We start from the raw sequence: 13944 nt of genomic DNA, 5'->3' as shown, positions 1-13944 counted from the left end.
CAAGTTCAGTTTGGGTAGTTTAATTCCTATTTTCTTTTGTAAAATGAGTTTTTGGGTTCTTTGAAACCCTAACCCCCTTTTGCTCTCATAAGATTCACAGGCATAACATGTGCTTTATATTGAACAACATTTGCACCAGTTTTTTAATATACTTGGAGAAGAATGTAACAAAATAAGGAGAAGGCCCTTGAAATTTATCCTCATTCTTCGCCAATTTATATTCGATAACTTCATTTATTTATTTATTTATTTTGTATAAATAACATAAAAACTACTACTTAACAAACAAAACCTGTTGAATTTTAATATTTACAAATTTACTTAATTATAATGTAAAGTAATTATATATGAAATTTAAATAATTATATATAAGATAAACAACTTAAAATGTATTTGACACGTAGAATAACATATTTTTGTTAATTTTTTTCTTCTATTAAAATTTAATAATCAATTTTCAGTATAAAATTAATCAGGATCTACACTATTAAATTACATCCTAGTACATTCACTACAAGAAAAATATCATTTTTAATGAGAAAAACTTTTACTCGAAACATTTCCAGCCGATCGTCTTAGATTAAATAACAGAAAAACGACTTTTGACAACAAAAAAATTCCTTGTTAAAAGTGTTTTTCTTTCCCCTTCTTTTTACGGTGATTCCTTTGTGTTTCATTATGTTATAGAAGAAACATAATTGCAAAATTGGTTTGAGAGAATCCAAAAAAAAAAACATTTTAACTATATATATCCCATATATGTCTGCTTTTATCTGATCATTCTTAGAATGAGAAGACATTCAATAAGGTAATTATTGTTAAAAAAAAAACTGTTATATATAATATAATTGAAAATAACATCGATAATTTATTGGCCTGGGCATTGTTGTCATTGAGATTTTTCTATATATAGTGAGTCACAACCTGTTTGAGCCCCTTTTCATCAAAAATATATTTTGGAATAGTATTTTGATGGAGAATGTATAGTTAAAAATAAGAAAACGTTTTGAATTTGTATGTAATATTATTTTATCAAAAGGTGTGGTTGAAAATAAGAGAGAGAAAATGTGTTTTCAAAATAATGTAACCAAGCATATGCTTATTTTGATTGTGTATTATCCAATCCCATATTGATATTAGTGTGTGGTTTGATATATATAAACTTATGTGACTAAAATATTAAATATGTACCTTAGTTCATGTACACATGAAAACTTCCATCTCTCAAGGAATCTCACATAGGTACAATAACATTTAGGAATGTGTTATTTAGAGTGGATTTAGACCTGAAATCTATTTACAATTGTATGTCTAAATACTACAGACTAGTAATTGCCTAAAATTTAAATGAAAACTTACACAACTTCCAAAATAGAATTATGCCACTTGTACACTAACCACGCAAGAGGGAGGAGGGGAGTGGACAACCAGCATGTCAATGCTATTGTACGTATCGCAAAACCCTTCAAAATAATTCCATTCATACTCAACACGCTAATATCACCTTAAAAATAACAATGTCAGTGTATTTTCCGAGCATGAGATTAGTATTTAGATAAGAGTACTATTTTATCGTAATTGGACATTTCACATGCTAGGTTATGCTATAAATACCGACAGCACTCTTCATATTTCTCACAATTGCCATCTAATCTTATTACATATCGCATACTCTATAGTCATGAAAAACACCGACAGTAGTGGTTCCGAAGAGGGTTCTTCCTCCGACCACCAATGGGCAAAAACTTGTCGTCCAGGATAATATATTAGTCAGCCTAGATGTGACACTTTTGCCAACCAACGTTATAAAAGGGTCGGTAAATATCTTATTATACTTGGCACCGTAACATTTACCGACCAAGACAATATATTATTGAGCCTCGATTAGACACATATGCCCACTAGGTTTAAAAGGTAGGTGAATTTTTTATTTTTTGCCCAACTCCGTCGGTAGGAGATTTAGCGCCTTAATATTTACCGACTGAGAAAATTATTTGTCGGCTTTGGAGATAAATAATTGCCGACCAAACGAAACTGGTCGTTAAAGTACTTATTTTGTGCCAAAAAAAAATTGATGGGACCAATAGATTTATCGACCAAAATAAACACTAGTCAGCCTAGTCGATGCATAATCGTCAACCAGATGAAATGGGTAGTAATATCAAATTTTGGCGGGCGCGTGTTATACTTGGACTCTTAGACCCAAAAATATTGTCTATATATCAAAAAGTGTGTTTGAGTGAGTACACACATTATTCACAATAAAATGTCCATATTACAATATAGTTCAATCATTTATTTCTGTAGTATTTGTTTATGTCTTGTTGAAGTTTATGAGTTATTATATGATCATAATTATTTGAGTGCCATCATTTAGCAGAAGCATAACCACATTAAGCAAGTAGTTTTGTCTCCAGTTACAGGAGAAAGGGAGATATGTTCATATGCTTAGCTAAAGTGATCGAATGTTCACATGTTTATCTTTTTGTTGGTCACATTTTTATCTTTAGTTCTATTTTGAATAACTAGTGGGTTATTCCAATGCCACCAAAGAGGAAGCCACTACACCCGAACAATGTAACTAGTCCTAGAACACAGTCGAACACTATACCTAGTACTTAGCTTGAAACTATAAAGCAGCCTACAACTGCTGCCCGGCCTACACTAGCCACTGCACCTACGAAGACAAGTAAATCTATTTTTCAGTTCTAAATACTATGTTTTTTTTTTTAATTAACAATCATATTCTTTTATCACATGTAGCGCCACCAATCAAGCATAGGCATCACTGTCGTACTTGTGGCATAGGCACATCCCAAACAATTAAGGCCACTCATAGGAAGTTGGAAATCATTTATTAAGACATTGGTGGGTGACCTACTTGTCCTAATGCTAGTCGATTTGTACTTGAATAGGATCTGGTGTCCGAATATTTGTACCTCTCCAAAATGTCTTTTGGAGAGATGTGAGTGAATTTGATTAGTTCCCTATTTACGACAAAGTGGAGGTGATAATATCTTAAACTAAATAAATGCAAATTGGTTTGCTTTCATATAGTTCAAAAGTTCTATTTATAAGCAACCTAAACATATGAATCTAGTTTAAGAATTTCTATGTTAATAAATAGGGAACTATTCAAATTCAAATTCACCTCCACTTTTTAAAATGAGGATAATATCCCTATACAATCTAATTTTTAAAATGAGGATAATATCTCTATCTCTTTTTTTTTCTATTTATTGTATATATATGCTTCTCAAGTTGTTAGACATGTATAAAGAGCCACATTGGACAAAAAAAAAACAAAAAACAAAAAAAAAAAAACAAAAAAGTCCTAGACAGTTGTTAGATTTGAATTTTATTGATTAATTTATGCTATTTGATCTTGTGTTTGAGGTTATGAAATATTTTCATGAAACACGGAGCAAGAGGGCAAAAACAATTATGAGAATAACACTTTCAAATCAAGGTCAATCTATGGTTCAAATGTAATAGGTTCTAAAAGTAAGGGAGAGAAGCTGACTAGAGATAAAACCTTACACTTGCATAGAACATACTTGAACTTGCCTCAGTGCTTATTAAACTCTCTTTTTATGTATTGTTTGAAGCTCTTAGTATATCTCTTTTCACTCACTATATATTATTATATATAGGCTGTTTTTTTACATACATCATAATAAATATGCAACTCTTAAAGAGTTCATGGAGAAATCAATGGCCACTTCCTTTAAGGAGTTTTGATATGAATTGCACGCACACTACAAGGAGTATCCAGACCAACCAACGGCTCATAGGAAAGCAAATAAGCCTAAAGAAGCTTATGACCAAGCTGATTGGGATTATTTGTGTGACTATTGGGAAAGTGAGCAGTTTCAAGTACATTTATATGTATTTTCACTTGTATTTATGTTTATTTGTTACCTTATTAGTTTGTTGACTATTTTCAGTTCTATTTAATTGTGTTTCACAGAAAAGGTCCAAGGTAGCAGTTGAAAATAGATCTCAACAATAGTTTACCCATTTTTCTGGTTCTAGATCCTTTATTCAATGTCAAGCTACGGAGGTATGTAAGGAAATATATCCTTTTTTTATTTTTTATTTTTTTGAACTATTTCAGTTCAATGAACACTTATTCTTACTTCTTTTAATAGGATAATGGAATTGGGTGGCCAAAAAGAATTCAATGATGGAAGAACACACATTATAAGGATAATAAAGGCTGGATCCATCCCGTGGCTAGGGAGAAATATGTAATGAATAAATACTTATGTCTTTATTTAACTTTATTATTACTTAATGGAACAAATATTTTACTACTTTATTTGCATTAATACTTTCTTATTTTATGCAGAAGGAGATGATAGACATGCAAACCACATAAGAGGCACATGTTGAGGGAGAGGAAAGTGACAATCAAGAAGTACATGCTTGCTGCTAATGAAATAGCGACTCAGGTCCTTGGCACTATTGCTTGCTACTATAGCGATTTGGGTAGGGGGCCAACGGTTCCACGTGCTACATCTCGTGCGAACACAACACAACAAGATAATGCTGAACTTCGTTAAGTCGCGCATAATTTGCAGAGCCAGAATGAGTGTATTATCGCCTTGTTGGAGGGGATAATGCCAAGTGCTGTTGCTAGAATAGGTAGCCCTAGAGTGCCCACTATTCATCCATAACCATCACCTAATCACTAGGCACATGATGATCGTTAGTTTAAAGTTCTTCATCACATTTACATGTTTTTAAATCTTAATAATTCATCCTTTATTATTGAACATCTTTCAAGTTTCGATTGCACTAGTCTTCTCGTTTTTTGGAACTTGACTAGGTTTTTTATTGCTTATGCTATTATTTTGTATTAATGTGTATATGCAATTACTCATATTTTGGAACTAGAAATGAACTGTAAAAGTACAATATAATACTTTGCCTTGTATTAAGTTTGTTGGCTTTCGAATTGTGATTGCCGGTTTTGATTTTTGATGTATCTTGATTTTGATTTTTTATTGGTTCATTGTGTTTTAGTTTGGCTTTCAATCTGTTTTGAAATTTTGATTATTGCACGGTTTAAAATAAAATAAAATCATATTTATCGACTGAATTCAGAGTCAAGAAATGTGGATTGATCATGATTAAATTTATTGGCATACACATACTTTTCCCGACTTAAATTTTTTGGTCAGCAAAGGTATATTTTCTTCGACCAACGATTATGGTTAGTCTATATGTTTTCCGAATTAGTTTAGACTTTTACTGACTCGAAAAAATGGTCGACAAACTTGTCTTTAGGAAAGAAAAGTCCTTATCTTACTTTTCCTGACCGAAGAATGTGGTTAAACTTTATTTTTCCCGACTTCAATCAAAGTTTTACCAGCTCAAAAAATAGTCAGCAAAACGTTTTGTCATTCCAACCAACTTTTTGTTGGTAAGTAAAAAACTATATCATTCCTGACTAAAATGCATTTTGGTCGGTGAAAATGTTTGCCAACCAGCTTCACATTGGTAAGGAAAAAACTCCATCATTTTCAACTAAAACGCATTCTAGTCGGTGAAAACATTTGTTGACTGACTATTGACGACCAGCTACCAACCAAATTTTCCTAGTTGAGGATTGGTAATACCGATTAATATTAGGCTTTTAGCGACTAAATTTTGGGTTGGCAAAACCCTTATTTCTTGTAGTGAGAGTAACATTCGCAATCAATGAAAATATAACTAGATATGATGAGTCATGAGTGCTTGAACTTTTTTAATAAAAAACAGATATGGGAAAGTGAATACTCTCTTTCGGATTTTCTCAAACTTATTTTTGCATTTATGATTATTTTTAAAAAATCACGGAACACAAAAGAATATAAGTTGGGCAGACCCAGGGGGGGACTTGGGGGGTCAAATTTGAGATTTTCCCCCTTTTTTGGTTGATAATGTCACATTTGGTATCGATTGAAATTTAAATTTTAATCTAAATCAAAATTAACAACTAATTTTAATAATATATGTCACGGATTCCTTAACTTTTAAAATTTTATCAAAATTTACTAAAAATCGAATTTTAATCCCCATCAAACAGGAGCAAAATCACAATAAATTTGAATTTTCTCTCTTTTTTATTGCTCTATCGTATTTTCTCCCTCACACTTTTTACCAAAATCTTAACCCTTCTAACTTTTTAAAATTTGTTTATAATTTCTCTACAATTATCATATCTACTACAAATATTCATTTTTCAATCAAATTTTTAACTAATTCTAAATTTGTATTTTCTCCTATCCTATTTGTGTATATAGCATGTGTCTAAACTGATTATATAAAATTTAACTTATGTTATTTGACTATTTATTAGTATTGAATATTGGTTATATATTTTTTCTTTCGATTATTTAAATTTGTTGATTGTATCAAATACATAATTTTTTAAAACATAAATATGCATTTGCTTGTGATGAGCAAAATATTAATATAAAGATTGTTCAAAATCAAATAGATGAAAATGATGAGCAAAATATTAATGAAGAAATTTTTTTTAAATGTAAATCTGTATTTTTTCAAATCAAATATGAATCATTTAAAAATCAAGAATAAAGTATTCGATTTGTATAAAGTTTGATTGTGCCCTCTAACTCAAATTTTCTGCATCCGCCTATATAACAGTGATGTATGTTGTCATGTAGATTTAGATTAATTTTATTGAAAATTAGTTTTTAAATTTTAATACATGAAAAAAAATTGGAAAATATATTATTCTAAATATTGAAGTCACGCATCAATAGATTATATGTTTTCAGCTTATAAATAAATATTTAAATTACATATGTTTAGTTTAAGTGATAAGTAAATGTGCAGATGTTTGAGTTACACATGTTCGGTTTTGCCAAGTAGTAGTTTTTTATGTTACTGGTAACCAAAAATAAAAAATTGAACGATGTTTTTATATATATTCCAATATTTTATAAAAATGGTGCAAATGTAGTGCAATATATTCCTACTTTTCATTAATCCTTAAAATTAAAAGTGAACTAAGTAATAACCAAAAAGTTCAAACATAAGACAAAGATTCATTTATTAATATTTTGTTTTTCAATTTATCAATATCCAGAAAAATAAAGCATACATTTACAAATTATATGCACATACTCTGCACATAAAGTACAAATGTAACGTTTTCTAGAGATTGAAGATCTATCCGTCAACCAGCACGACACTTGATGATTTTAATTAACTATTGGAAGATTAATAAATTGTTGACTTTTATCGTTCTTGCTATTTAACTAATCATATCAATTATATCCTTCTTCCAAACTTTTGACTTTTTTTATGTTGCAAGTTCTTTTAAATAGTTTGATTAAACTTACATTTGAATTCAATGAAATGCTTTAGTTAAATGGAAAACACCCAAACATGGATGGAGAGAAATATTATTGGAGGCGAAAAAAAAAGAAACAAGTAGAAGTTCAAATTAAACCCTTCATTTTCAAACTATCCACCATTCAACACTAGAAAACTTCATCATTTCCAATTCCAAATCTCTGCATAATTTTTTGTTCGAGTTATCATAAAATTTTTCATTTATGTCTAAGTCTTGATGGTGCTGTTCTGACATGAATTCATTTCGTCGGGTTAGAAATTGAAGTGCTCAAATTTTACTGGTTATTTCGTTGTATCTTGAAGACAGACATTCAAACTAAACCTTAAGTGCCTACAGTGAAGGGTGAATATGTTTTAAGGAAACTGAGTACGTACAGGATCCGGGTTGTAGATTTACATTGTTCTCAGCGAAAAATATATCTCTGCAATTTTTGATGCAGACGTGGCCCTTGAAGATTGAAGCAGTTCAGCCCTTACAGATGATCAGATCGTGTGCTGCTGGGGGATCAGATCGCGTGACTGTTATTTATTTTACCAAGTTATTTTATTAGTTTTTCTTTCCATTATTTTACGAAGTTATTTTATTAGCTTTTCTTTCCATTATTTTCATTATTATGTTGGTCGAGTTTAAGGAAAGTTTCCATAAGTTAATTATTATGTTTGTCATTTTTGATAAGTTTCCTGTCTAGAATTTTCCTTAGTTTTTTCATCAATATGGACACATTCCGTATCAATATAAATCTCAGTTGAATTTTCTTGAGGAAATCCCAAATATGTCAGCATATTGCGCAACCAGATAGCATGACATATAGCTAAACTCGTAGCAACATACTCAACTTCACAACTAGATAAACTAACAATTGGTTGCTTTTTCAATGACCGCATGAATGCAGTTTCTCCAATAAAAAATACGAATCCAGTTGTACTTTTCTTTTCATCTATATCTCTTCTCCAATCACTATCTGAATAACCAATGAGCTTAAAATCATTAGTAGATGTATAAAGTAAGCCTTCATTTATTGTACCTTTAAAATAGCAGAGTATTCTTTTTCCTGCATTAAGATGGGATTGATTTGGTGTCCCCATGTATCCAGCTGAACCTCTCATATGTATCCAAGTGGTTGCTTGACATAGGGATGGTAAAAAGGCTTGAGGGCCGAGCCGCCCGTGGCTCGGCCAGCAAATAGCTCGAGTCGGCTCGACTCGAGGCTCTGTCAAACCGAGCCTAAGCTCGGGTCAAGCCCCATCTTGGGGTGCCGGGCTGAGCCTGAGCTGGCCCCTGTGGCTCAGTGACCGGCTCGCAAAAAAAAAGTTAAAAAGCAGCAAGCTGCTGCCTTTATTTAAAGGCAGCTTAATTGCCTTTTAAGAGGAGGAAAAAAAAGAAGAGGGAAAAAACGAGCTGGCTCGGGTGGAGCCTTGATTTTTTGGCCGAGCTTTTGCTTGGCTCGGCTCGTTGTCATCCCTAGCTTGACATATATGTCTTCTTCAAGATATCCATTTAGAAATGTTATCTTGACATCAAGCTGATAAATTTTTCATTTGTGTTGTACAGCCAGTGAAATCAACAATTGAATTGTCTCCACGCATGCAACAGGTGCAAATATTTCTCCATAGTCAATTCTTGCTTTTTGAGAATAACCTTATGCAACCAACATTGCTTTATACCTCTAAAATTCGCCTTGTATATTCATTTTAATTTTGTACAACCATTTTACTCCAATAGTCTTTCTTCCTTCTGGTAACTCAGTGAGCTTCCATGTGTTGTTCTTCTCAATAGAACTATTTTTGTTGAAAGTAGTGTAAACTTGACCAATGAAATTCTAGAAGTAAGGAGAAGTTCAAAATCATCAAGAAGTTTTGGAAGTATGAAGATGAAGATATGACTTAGTCAAAATTCTACTTGATTAAACAAAAGTATTTTATTGGATAGAAAAATATTACATGGTTAAGAAAAAATTCGTGATTGGTCGATAAAGAGTTGCTTAATCATTTTGAACTCTTCTTCTAATGGAGGTAGAAGTTACTTAATCGTTTTGAATTCTTCTTCTAATAGAGGTGGAAGTTACTTGTTCATTTTGAATTCTTTTTTTTATCAAAGGAGGTTAAAGAAGTTACTTGAGCATCTTGGACTCTACTTCTATCAAAGAATATGGGATAAGATTATTAGCCTCAATTGGCTTCTTCTACTAAAGGAGGTTAAGGAGTTACTTGATCATCTTGAACACTTCTTAGTTTTTTTCTATAAATAGGTGTATTGGTATGTAGTTTAAACTATCGGGTAGAAGAGAAATTGTAAGGTTTGTATAAGAGAGTTGTTGAGAGAAAATAACTCTATTGTATGAAATATATATTGTGAAATTTATGAAAATTTGTTTATTGAGTGAAAAGTGATTTTCTATCACAATTTCTATCCATCAGTGGTATCAGAGTCAAGAAAGAATAAAAGAGAGTGATATAATCTTTGTTTCTAGAAAAATAAAACATACACATTACAAATTATATGCACATAATCTGCACGTATAGAACAAATTTGATGTCTTCTAATGATTGAAGATATATTGTGATCTAGTGCGACTGGATGACTTTAATTTATCACTGAAATGTTAATTAACTATTGATTTATAAAATTCTTGCTATTTAAATATTAATTTTTTATTTTTTTTTAATATCCTTCTTCCAAACTTTTAACTTTTTATTTTGTTGGAAGTTCTTTTAAAATAGTTAGATTTATATTTACATATAAATTCAATCAAATGCTTTAGTTAAATGGAAAACCAGCAAACATTGAGAAAGAGAATTATTATTGAAGACAAAAAAAAAAAAAAAAAAAAGGATTGAAAAAAAAAAAAAAAAAAAAAAGGAGTGAAAATTAAACCCTTCATTAATTAAACTATCCATAAGAAACTTAATTAATTATATAATTCAAACAAAAATTAGTATTTACTGTTATCCACTTGAAGTCACTTCTTTGAAAGTACAGCAAAACTATAAATACAAGCAGCGCTCTTCATATTTCTCACAAATGCCATCTAATCTTATTACAGATTTCTCATTTCCTATATCCGCGATAAACACCAGCAGTAGTGGTGCCGAGGAGGGTTCTTTCTCCAACCACCAACGGGCGGAAGAGAGAGGCCCTCAACGAAGCAGCGGCGATGGGGAGAGGAACATTCGGCAAGGCGCTATCCGATCTGCTTCGTCATCCTCTCACCCACCCGCCATGCAACCACCACCTCTACCACAAATGGGTCGTTCAAGAATTATAAAGCCAAACAGGTCTGTGAAGAAATTTTTTTCTAATTTGAACTCCTACTGCGCGCAGTTACATATATCTTGATAGAGAATATATATATATACATAACACATACACAAACTAACAAAATTTAAAAGAGTCCAAATAGAACGTAATTTTAGGTTTAAACAGTTAATACATATGAATGTTGGTTAAATAAAATTTTGCAGCAACATTTTCGATGAGTAATCAGTTATTTCTAATTACAAATTTACATTAAACAAAAATAAAAACTAAAGCAAGATTTTATCTAGTAAATACTCTACAGTATTCCCTGATTTAAAACCAAGCCAGTGGAAAACCATAGGAAAAGGTTACAAGAAAATACCTATTATTTGCTGGTGCAAGTGTAAATGGTCCGGCAAATGGGTTCGTTACAAAATTGGACGACGAAGACCTATCATTCTCTCCCTCTATGTATGTTTGTTAAACTGAAATATTTGATTGATGTTTATATTCAAGCATAAATCAAAGTTGTATTTTATGTGCAGAATATGTGCTTTGTTAGTGCAATTAGTCAAAGTTTTAGTACTTGTATTTTATATTGGTAGAGGGTAGTAGTTTTATTTTACAAGTTTGGTTTGAGAGAATCTGGAAAAGAACATTTTAACAATCCTATGCCTGCTTTTCATTAATAAAATTCAGTTATTTCCGACTGATAATATTCTGGCTTTATTTTTTATCTATTCATTTATAGAATGAGAAGGCATAGATAAGGTAATTATTATTTAAAAAATATTATAAATAGAGAGTGAGTTGAGATATCCAAAATTTTGTCTGTGCCATTGAGTGTCTCCTACAATCATCTTTTGCACTTGGATGCATCACCTTTTTTTAGCAAATAAGAAGACACTAGCACATTTTCTTGCACTTCAGCATAGCATACATTGAATTCTTTTCATTTTTTAAGAAGAGATGATGCACCGGAGTGTAAAAAATATATAGGGGGAGGAAAAATAGATATGGGCTGGAAATATAGACACTTCTGTAAAAGTGTGTATTGCATAAAAAACAGTACAAATGCAAAATGTTCTTCGGTTCTCGAATTCGATTGAATTTTTTAAAGGATAAACTGACTTACCTTGTTAAACTATCATGGTGCATCCCTACTAGGTTGGCACTCACCATTAAGCCTCTACAATGTAACCAGGAATTGTAAGTGTTATGCCCTAAATTCAATTAATTTAGATTGTAAATACTTTTAATATGTTAAATGCATATATTTGGCAATATCTAGTATTTATTCTAATGAATGATATTTAAATAATGGAGTTTGTAGATTCAAGTTTCAGTAATTTGTTAATCACAATGAGTTGTAATTGTGATATACAAATTATATATGATTGAATCTTAAATCTTCGTTGGTTGTAAGTAATAACGAGATACGAATATTATTATTACGGATAAACCATCACACGTAACGTTTCTTACTTGTAAAGTAAGCAACTGATCTTATAAGTTAAAGTGTATTGACGCTTAAATAAAAATGTGGATGTTTTGTTATAGAATAAAACATTGGAGACCTGAGGGGAGATTCCACATGGATAACGATATGAGTGTCAATGGTTAATCTCTAACGTTTGGTAGTGGAATTGGTCTTTTGACTCGAGGTTATCATAGTGTCTTATATGAGGGCAGTCATACTTTGGTGATGTTGGATGTTGTTTTACCAAGGGTTGCCAATACAGAATCGTTCGAGCATGTCAAAAATCGTATGAATGTTGTGAATGACCAATAGAGGATTCGTCACTCTTAAATAGTAAGAGATTATAATCTATATTTCATTCAGTTAAGTTAATAACGAAACATTGGTCAAGGTGTACTCATAAGTCAAAAAGGAGTTTTCGACTTGTATTGATTTAATAGTGGAATAAAAAATATGATCGATAATTGAGATTGGCACGTATCCATATCTTGTAATTGATCGAATCAGATTGATGAAGGGATTATACCCTCACAGTAAATGAATAAATTTGGTTTTGTCTACATTTCCCGTCATATATATTGCCCTAAATATTGCTAAATGTCAATCTGAGACAACGAATGTAAATTGGTGATAAATTAAACATGGGGTGATAAATTAAATAGTGGTGTTTTAATTTATCGATTTTGATTAAATCAAAATAATAATTCACGTCGTTAATTAATTGGATTGCTCATTAATAGGCCCGAATTAATTGGATTAATTAATTCATGGACTGAATTTAATTAAATGTGTTAATTAAATATTGGATCGAATTAGTAGACGGGCTAAGTCCATTTTTAGCTTATATAAATAAACAGCTAGGGTTAGAAAATGGTAGAAGTTTTTTTATTCTTCTTGCTAGCACAAAAAAGGTAAACCCTGATTCTTTCTTAATCTTGTTTTCTATGTGAAAATCCATTGGAATCTGGACGATTGGATAGTTGTGGGTGGCAGATCAAGATTGTTGGAACAAAAGCAACGCAAAGGAGTTTTGCATATTTCAACAAAAGTATAATTGTTATTCCAATTTTCATCTAAATACAAAGCAGATCCTTGGTGATAATTGAAATTTATTTTCCGTGGTGTATGATTAAGTAAATTCCCCACAAGAATATCATTGTAACGAAAGAAAATCGTCCAATAATAGAACGTCCCAAAAGCATTCAACTAGCTAAAGCGGTGATTACATCGGTCTCATAAATCTAAAGCAACAGAATTTGAGCAAAATTCAGGTTCCGAGTTCCACCAGGTTAGGAAGTTTGCCACAATATTTCCTTCTCTGTAGAATTCGATTTAATTGCCTCTCATAATAAGTTTATATTATATCTGAGAATTGGGTGAATTATGTAAATATACATAGGCCCGTAAAGTGGAAATGCACTGTCTTGAGAACATTGTACATTCGAATATTGGTAATGGATAATATATATATACACAAAAATGATTTTCTAAGTATGGATGTGCCATATCATCGGTGTTGGGAATCTACTTATACATACACAGCGGAATTTAAAATAATTTTCGATTCTCACCAAGAATCGCCTTTGTGTTTAGATAGAGATTGTGATAAGATTGTACATTTTCCAGATCTGCAATCTTTTTGGTTTTCTTTTCGTTCCATCAACCTTGATTCGCCACCACAGCTGTCCAATTGTCCAGCCTCCAACGGTGATCCAACAGAGAATATGATTGCAGCCTCTAGGGTTTTCTCTTGTGCCAGCAAGAATAATGAAAAACTTATGGACCTCAAACCCTAATTATGTATTTATATAAACCCAAATAGGCTCGGCCCGGTCCGGTCCAATAATTAATTAATCCA

General features: G+C 31.4%; 1 protein-coding gene across 1 annotated transcript; it reads left to right on the top strand.

The window, feature by feature from the left end:
* The first annotated feature begins 10228 nt into the window (after window positions 1-10228).
* Window positions 10229-13532, top strand: LOC111410867. The gene is made up of 2 exons (XM_023041453.1): window positions 10229-10644; window positions 13067-13532. The coding sequence occupies exons 1-2, from the start codon at window positions 10391-10393 to the stop codon at window positions 13161-13163; spliced, it is 351 nt and encodes a 116-aa protein (XP_022897221.1). The 5' UTR covers window positions 10229-10390; the 3' UTR covers window positions 13164-13532.
* The last annotated feature ends 412 nt before the right edge of the window (window positions 13533-13944 follow it).

Source organism: Olea europaea, chromosome 15 (genome assembly GCF_002742605.1).
Source record: "Olea europaea var. sylvestris chromosome 15, O_europaea_v1, whole genome shotgun sequence".
Taxonomy (NCBI): domain Eukaryota; kingdom Viridiplantae; phylum Streptophyta; class Magnoliopsida; order Lamiales; family Oleaceae; genus Olea; species Olea europaea.
Note: the sequence above shows the minus strand (reverse complement) of the source record. Positions and strands in the feature narration are given on the sequence as shown.